The sequence below is a fragment of a genome, unplaced genomic scaffold (assembly GCF_019419815.1).
Source record: "Pyrus x bretschneideri cultivar Hongxiangsu unplaced genomic scaffold, Pyrus_bretschneideri_v1 Contig1, whole genome shotgun sequence".
Taxonomy (NCBI): Eukaryota; Viridiplantae; Streptophyta; class Magnoliopsida; order Rosales; family Rosaceae; genus Pyrus; species Pyrus x bretschneideri.
This window is the reverse complement of record NW_025999390.1, coordinates 11,262,470-11,270,998: the sequence shown is the minus strand read 5'-3', so window position 1 is coordinate 11,270,998 and position 8,529 is coordinate 11,262,470. Positions and strand designations below refer to the sequence as shown.

At 37.5% G+C, this 8,529-nt stretch overlaps 1 protein-coding gene across 1 annotated transcript; it reads left to right on the top strand.

Moving 5' to 3' along the window:
- Window positions 1-4,454: 4,454 nt before the first annotated feature.
- Window positions 4,455-7,942, top strand: LOC103963018 (probable inactive receptor kinase At2g26730). Its single transcript, XM_048585757.1, has 2 exons — window positions 4,455-6,026; window positions 6,843-7,942. Exons 1-2 carry the CDS (start codon window positions 4,730-4,732, stop codon window positions 7,505-7,507), a joined length of 1,962 nt encoding a protein of 653 aa, XP_048441714.1. The 5' UTR covers window positions 4,455-4,729; the 3' UTR covers window positions 7,508-7,942.
- Window positions 7,943-8,529: the final 587 nt, after the last annotated feature.

Here is an 8,529-nt window from a genome sequence, read left to right as displayed (position 1 = left end):
TTCTCATGCATAATTCAATTTCTCTCATCACAATCGGTGATCGTTCTCTTGAAAATACATGTTGATACATTCATAACTATATATGGACTGTATGAAGCCATGATAGCAACTTGGGGAAGCGTTGGTGAGACAAACCCTAGGACCAAGTGAGGCTGATACCACGTAGAAATATTATTCTTTGATCAAATCACTAGGTACAAAACATTTATATAGTACACTAAGTACATGTATCTATGCTAGAAATGGGAAATTGATAATTAAACATAGGACTTGACTCTTACTATGTTTAATCCAAGTTCATCGTATTTGAACTATAACATAAGTAAACATATATTAAAGGGAAGAATCGGGAGATGATTGTGATCCTTAAACACTTGTTTTCTTGACTCTTTGTATATTGGTTGCTGGAAGTTGGCGGTTGCAAATGGAGGATTGTATAGTTCATCTTTCAGTTTCATGCCCATAAATAGGTGTAACACAGAATACAAATAATTCTGCATCCATACCAACTACAGAGCAAGCATGTTTGATCTATTTTTTTTGCTAATTGGCTTGTTTCCATAAGAAAAGTAAGCACTGGTCTTTTCAAATAATGTTCTTACCAATTAGGGTTTGTTTCCATAGAAATGGAAACACCATCTTTTCTGATTGACGGAAAATCAAAGAAAGTTTGGTGAGATATGCATGAATGTTCATTGACATGTGCCTCCAGCATATGGAGAAAGCTATACAAAATCTTAGTGATGTACTGTGTTTGTTATCTCATGTTTGATTTCATGAAAATGTAAAAATTGAAGCGGAATGTTTCTTCAAACATAATTTCCGTCTCTTCTCGAGAAACAAGTGGAATATGCAAATTTGTTAGGTGATGGACACAATGAGATATACATTTTATATGGCAATACTTTTGATCGTGTGCATGGTCCTAATTGAAGAACCATACATAATAATACGGTTCATTAACTTAAAAAAGATCTGGACGTAGCAAAATTGAATATAACTGGTATAGAAAAGTTACAAAAGCATAGAGGCATTATTTTGCAATCTATCGTGTATACTTAACCTAATTCTACATATTGCTATTGCAGTTCAATAATAATTGAGAGCACAAAACCAAAAGGGTCTAAATTCTAAAAGAATTGGGACATGACGTTATAGAGAGATAAAAAGAGACGATGGCTTTCTCGATTATACTGATCTCCACGATGGAGTAATACATATGGTCACATGCTGCCTGGGGCATTTGGTTGGCCACAGACAATCGTCCATTCGCCGTCTAACCTGTCTGTCGTAATATTAACCACTTGTTTGTGATGGCTGATGTCTGACCGGGGAGTTTGGGGACCGATTAATTCCAGGGCAAAAGGAACATCATTTTTGTTTTTCCAAATAAAGCTTATCATTCGTGAGGAAATATTAGGTCAGCGGTCTGGTCATCTGTAGTATTCGACTATCTAATCAGATTCAACGGATTTTTGTTCACTTAAAATCTTTATTGAGAAATGTATCAATAAAACGAATGATGTTGCGATTGTCAATAAGTTAAAGTTTTTTTCTTATATTTAAAATGATATCTGAGATTGACATAATTCATTATTTTAATTTTTAAGATTTAAAATCAATACAAGTGGTTTATGAAATTGTCCATCGTCGATCATTTTTGTTATTATGTGGAAATCTCCACTAACTTGAATAAACAACCCGTTCAAGGGAGGGGTTGATTTGTCAAATAGAGGTATTTCGTAGAATGACTAAAATGATTGACGGTGGATAATCTTATGTACCACTTCTATCAATTTTAAATTTCAAAAACCAACATGATGAGTTGTTTCAATTTCAAAAACAATTTTGAATAAGTTAATAATTTAGTGACATTAAATGGTCGGACAAGATACCTAATCAGATGGCTAATTCAAATTCTCTCATTTCATTTCAGAAGCTCCCAAATCATTTGGAAGTGTATTTTATTATGAGCTTTTCTCATACGCAACGATAAAAAATAAATAAATCAATTAATTAAAGTAGAAAATAAATAAGTGGGCTTCAGTGGCTGCAAGCATTATGATATTGCTGGACTCGGTCTTGCAATATTTTATGCTCTCTGCTGGCCCTATTTTTTATGCATGCGCTAACCGATTTATTCTTTCAGATTAATAAAATATAATACATTCTAATGATCTTGGAAAAAATAAAATTATTCCCAATCATTTCTAAGTCAATGAAATATATATTTTTTGGGAAAAACTGCTCTTATAGAAATTGTATTTGCATGGATATTGAAAATATGCGTTATATATGCAATTATACACTAGCACTTGTTGAAAAAGCAGCTTCAGCAAAACCCTACTTTCGTATAAGTACTTCGCACCTCTTTGAAGATTTGTTTTATAACTGCTTACTCTGGCTAAATTAGGGTTTACGTGGAAGCTTTGTTTGCCATGGTCATGATATGTTTGACTTACACTGTACTGGTAAAATCTCCGGTTGTGTTTTAGCATGAAGTGATTAGTTAAATACTTCACTTTACAAAAAGCAAAATTAACATCTTCTTTTTCCTCTTTCCAATGTCCTTTTCCCTAGAATTCCTTCTCATGCTTCCTTTTCTTCTACAGAGAAAGAATTTACATGGATAGTGGTGAACGTGCTCTATGTAAGTCGTTTTTCTTGAAAAAAAAAAAAAAGAAACTCCAATAGAAAGAGGGTTAATACAAAAAGCAAATTAACTTCTTTTTCTTGTTTCTAATGTCCTTTTCCCTAGAATTCCTCCTCATGCTTCCTTTTCTTCTACATAAAAAGAACTTATATAGATGGCGCGTTGAACTCATTATATATACGTCACTATTCTTCTAAAAACTCTAATAGAAAAAAGATTAATTAATGTTATATCACTGTACTGTTATTCATTTACTTAGCATTTTATACAGCCAAAACGTATGAATATTATTATAGTACCTACCCATTTCATCTGTTTTTTAAGGCACATTATTACTGATTAGGTACATAATAAAAGTTTTGTTTCCCTTAATATAAATTAAGAGTTTTTGATATTTTAAAATATTTTGCCTGGAAATTAGTTAAAAAACAGGAGCTTATTTTGATACAAACAAAAGGCATAAAGTGCCTGCCTTGAGTTGGTGAACATCGGCACTTGAGATGGATGAACCATTTACTGAAACTTGGCAGCATATTATCAAAAGGATAATAAATGTTCATTTAAAAATGCCACTCGAATACTCGATTGCCATACCAAACATACGTCAAATGGCAAATACTCTTAAAGATGAAAAAACAGAGTAAGCATAAAAAATCATGTGAAATCCTAGCTCTTTCTCAACCTATAATTTATAATAAGTAGTATATAATGCGTATCTGAATTTAGTTAAGTTGGTTAGAAAAGCGCAACTTTTCACAATTATGATTAATTTATCAATTGTACACGGAAAATAATACATTATGAAATAATTGAAGAAACTAAATTTTGAGAATGAATCTCACATCGGAAAAAAAAAATGATGTTGTATTGGGCTTATTGGAAAAATGAGTTACTCCCTTATTCCCAATAAATTTTGTGGTGAAACTTCAACTTTTTTTAACTAAATAAGCAAGAAACCACCAATTTATATAAGTTAATGCGAAGTCATAACTTGAGTTGGTTGAATTGATATCGTGAATGCTTTTAAGTAATTTAAACAAAATATTGAACTGCATTGAGCTTGTAATTTAGTTGGACTAATTTTAGAGACTGAACTGGACTAGCTTTGACAACAGTATAAGAATTATGAAGCGTTTAAAGTCATGCCAATTTAAGCAATATAGGAATAATTTTGAAAATTTAACAAAAATAAAATAAATTCCTGTAAATACAAAATACCAAAAAGTAAATATTAAAATATAAAGACTGGATTTCAAAAAATTCCTCGACTATCAAGGTTTTTTGAGTTTGAGCTATATCATGTGAGTCGAATAAAAGATTTTTTAATAAGAAGAATGAACGTATAATATTTTTGGTTAATTTAAAGAGAATTTTAACGAAAAATTTCTGGTAGTGGTACTGTTTAATTTAACGAAAAATCATATTTTTATACTAAAAAATCAATCATGTTATTATTCACTTTACCTTTTATTTTATCCTTATTATTAAAATTCAAAGTTTTCAAACTATTTTTATTAATTTTCCTTAATTTAAAAGTATGAATATTTTTAATTTTTTGTAATAATACGAATTTTTAACTGTCGTCCACCATACTTTTGTTCTTCACGCAGGCAAAGCTGAACACTGTCGCCAAAGTTGCCACTCGTCATTGCCGCCAAAACCACGCGCCTACAGCATACCGTAGCAAAAAACCCCAAAACCCTTAAAAAAAACCGTTATTATTTATAAATAATAAATTAATTCAGACCAATAAATTACTAATAAATACGTTCGCACTGCCTGCCAGCACACCACATCATATGAGCTTCTGTTTACCTCCAGCTTTATTTTCACTTTTCTCACCCTCGTGATACCTCAAATCCCTCTCCCTCTCCCTCTCTCTCCCTCTCTCTCTTTCTTTCCTCCCTCACATTACCCACCGCTCTCTTTCACACATGGGGTGTCGCCGGAAACCCATTCGCGGCCGTCTACAGACCCGCCGGAAAACCACTTGTTGCTTCTGTCCAAACCTCTGTTAGAACAATCCCGTTGTTCTTCTTCTCCCCTTTTGTTTTTATTTTATATTTTAGAAATATAATGGCAGTGAGTTTTAATGCTACGGTGGGTTTCGTTCTCATTACGCTTCTGGCACTGAGTGGTGGGCGAGTCAACTCGGAGCCGACTCAGGACAAGCAAGCCCTCCTTGCATTTCTATCCCAGACCCCACACGCGAACCGGGTCCAATGGAATGCGTCCGTTTCGGCCTGCACCTGGGTTGGAATCATCTGCGACGACAACCAGTCCTACGTCTACTCCCTCCGCCTCCCGGGCGTTGGCCTCATCGGGTCGGTCCCGCCCAACACACTCGGCCGGCTGACTCAGCTCCGGGTTTTAAGTCTCCGGTCTAACCGACTCTCTGGTCCAATTCCCACCGATTTCTCCAATCTAACTCTGCTCCGCAACCTCTACCTTCAGGGGAACCAATTCGCGGGTGAGTTTCCGACCGGGTTGACCAGGTTGGAGCGGTTGAACCGACTCGATCTCAGCTCCAACAACTTTACCGGTTCAATTCCGTTTGCCATCAGCAACCTGACCCAATTGACCGGACTTTTTCTTGAAAACAACAATTTCTCAGGCAAGCTGCCCAGCATCCCAGCTGGCAAGCTGGCCAGCTTCAATGTTTCCAACAACAAACTCAACGGCTCAATCCCGGCGTCACTATCCAAATTCCCCACCTCCTCATTCTCCGGAAACTTAGATCTCTGCGGCAGCCCACTTCCGGCGTGCAAGCCATTTTTGCCGCCGCCCGCTCCGTCTCCCGTGTCCCCGCCCGTAATCCCAGTCAACAAGAAGTCCAAAAAGCTCTCCACAGCCGCCATTGTCGCTATCGCCGTGGGTTCCACTCTAGCCCTGTTCCTGCTCCTTCTGGTTCTCTTCCTCTGCCTCCGGAAACGGCGGCGTCAGCAGCCGGCGAAGCCTCCGAAGCCACCTGTAATCACACGGTCGGTGGCGGCGGCGGAGGCTGGAACATCATCATCGAAAGACGACATCACGGGAGGGTCCACCGAGGCGGAGAGAAATAAGCTTGTGTTCTTCGACGGCGGAGTTTACAGCTTCGATTTGGAGGACTTATTAAGAGCGTCGGCGGAGGTTCTGGGGAAGGGGAGCGTGGGGACGTCGTACAAGGCGGTGCTGGAAGAAGGGACGACGGTGGTGGTGAAGCGGCTGAAGGACGTGGTGGTTACGAAGAGAGAGTTCGAGATGACAATGGAGGTTCTGGGGAAGATTAAGCACGACAATGTGGTGCCGCTGCGCGCGTTTTACTTCTCGAAAGACGAGAAATTGCTCGTCTACGACTATATGTCCGCCGGCAGCTTGTCTGCACTTCTCCACGGTGCGATTTCGTTTCCCATTTTCCACTTGATTTTTCCATTTTATAATTAAACAAATTAATGCTGATTATTTTTCGATTTAATTAGTTTAATCTGAGAAAATAAATGCAGTGCTCCTAGGTATAATTTCATAGGAAATTAGCTTTGTTTTGTTTTTAAATTTATGAATTTTCTATCCGGCGGAGAGTGCGCTGAAATCACTGGGAAATTAGTTTTGTTTTGTTTTTTTTTTTTTAATTTATGAAATTTTCCATTCTTAGTGTGCAAGCTACGCATAAATGTTTTTGTCTTTCCTTTTCAGAGCAAAAAAGAAAGAAAAGGAAAATAAAAACTTGGGGATAAAAGGAAAAACATGAACTGGTCGTCATGATTCACCATGGTGGTCGGTGGTCGGTGGTCGCCGGCATCATTTCACTTTTTCTTTTATTTTCTGTGCAGAGGCTTTTACTTTCTTTTTTGAAAAAGGTAAAAGATACTCAACAAAATTAAAAAAATAAACGAAATTAAACAATCATTTCATTAAAATTATGAATAATTTGGTGCTGATGTAGGTTAGATGAGTCAGTTTAGTTATGCGAGTCTGCGCTCTTGCCTCTAGTTCAGATTCCACTCTCTTAGATTAAGCTTAGATTAAGAGAAAACTTACTTATATCCGGCACGTTATTAATTTAAAATATTATTACAGTGCTTCATTGATTGGGTTAAAATACCGTTACGGTTAAGCAGGTAACTAGAGAATTTTAGAATGTAGCTTTCTTTAATAAGAAAACAGATAATAATATGGCGGCCTAAACAAAAAGATTTTGATTTGATTGCAGGGAGTAGAGGGTCGGGCCGAACGCCACTTGACTGGGACAACCGCATGAAAATAGCGCTAAGCGCGGCGAGAGGAATAGCGCGCCTCCACGTATGCAAGGTGATCCACGGCAACATTAAATCATCCAACATCCTGCTCCGGCCCGACAACGACGCCTCCGTTTCCGACTTCGGGCTCAACCCGCTCTTCGGAACCTCCACGCCGCCGAACCGGGTGGCGGGATACCGCGCGCCGGAGGTGGTGGAGACCCGAAAGGTCACGTTCAAATCCGACGTGTACAGTTTTGGCGTGTTGCTGCTGGAGCTGTTGACTGGGAAAGCGCCCAATCAGGCGTCGCTTGGGGAGGAGGGAATTGACCTCCCGCGGTGGGTGCAGTCGGTGGTCCGGGAGGAGTGGACGGCGGAGGTGTTCGACGTGGAGCTAATGAGGTTCCACAACATTGAGGAGGAGATGGTGCAGCTTTTACAAATCGCCATGGCGTGCGTGTCCACCGTACCCGATCAAAGACCCGCAATGCAGGAGGTGGTCCGCATGATCGAAGATATGAACCGAGCTGAGACAGATGACGGTTTAAGACAGTCGTCCGATGATCCATCGAAAGGATCCGACGGTCATACTCCTGCCGCTGAGTCGAGGACCCCACCCAGCGTCACACCCACGCCTTAGAAAATAATCTCAATTTAAACAAAGAAAAAAAGGGAAGAAAAAATTGTAAAGGACAGAAAATCGAAGCACAAAAGGGAATGCGAAAATACGGTTTGCTGCATCAATTATAATAATACAATTTGTTGAAAATTTATTTTATAAGTTTTCAACCAATTGTATTATTATTTTGAAGTATTGTACTGTATTTTCGACACGGTAAAAAATTTCTCGACAAAAAACAATGTGGGTAATTTGTTGTGGGTCCAATATCTGTTTTTTATTTTTATTTTTTGTAATTTTATTTTTAAAAATCTGCCAATGATTTTTACAATTGGGATGTGGGAGGAAGGGTTTGAATTGTTCATGAAGGTTTTGCGGGGGGATGGTTTAGGGTTTACTTGAGGATTTCCATGAGCTGATTGGAATTGATTAATTTTAGTTTTATAGATTCCAGAATTTCCCATGTCTTACACATGGCTCTTGTTAGTTTTATGTGTACTTTCTTGTTGTCTCTTTTTGATTTTATTGCAATCCAGCTCCTGCAGCCAACCGGGTTCTTGAAAAATTCTCCTAAAAATGCTTATTAAATTCTTGCGCATTACTCAAAACAACATAAAAGGACAATATATTTAGTTTCAAATTGCTTACAAGGAGCTATTCTTCTTTTCTTGGTATCGTCAAACTTAGAGCTGTTAATTATCTTTATTGTGATTCACAAATTCTCTCTAAAAAAAATTTAATTTTAAACTTTCTCAAGTGACCTATGTGTCAATCAAATCGACGGTATGATAACAAATAACATAATCTTGATGAATTGGTAAACTGTAAAAATATCCTAAACATGACTTTTATAGAGTAAATTAAATAATGTGTCGTTACAGAAAGATGACTAACTTCTTACATGTAAAAGGTCAAGTAGTGTATGTAAAAAGAAAAGAAACTTGTATAGGTCATGATGGCTGTATTTTAATTCAATAACGCATTGTTATGTGAAAAGAGTTAAAAAAAAACACATTATCGAGCATTATAGATTTTGAATAACG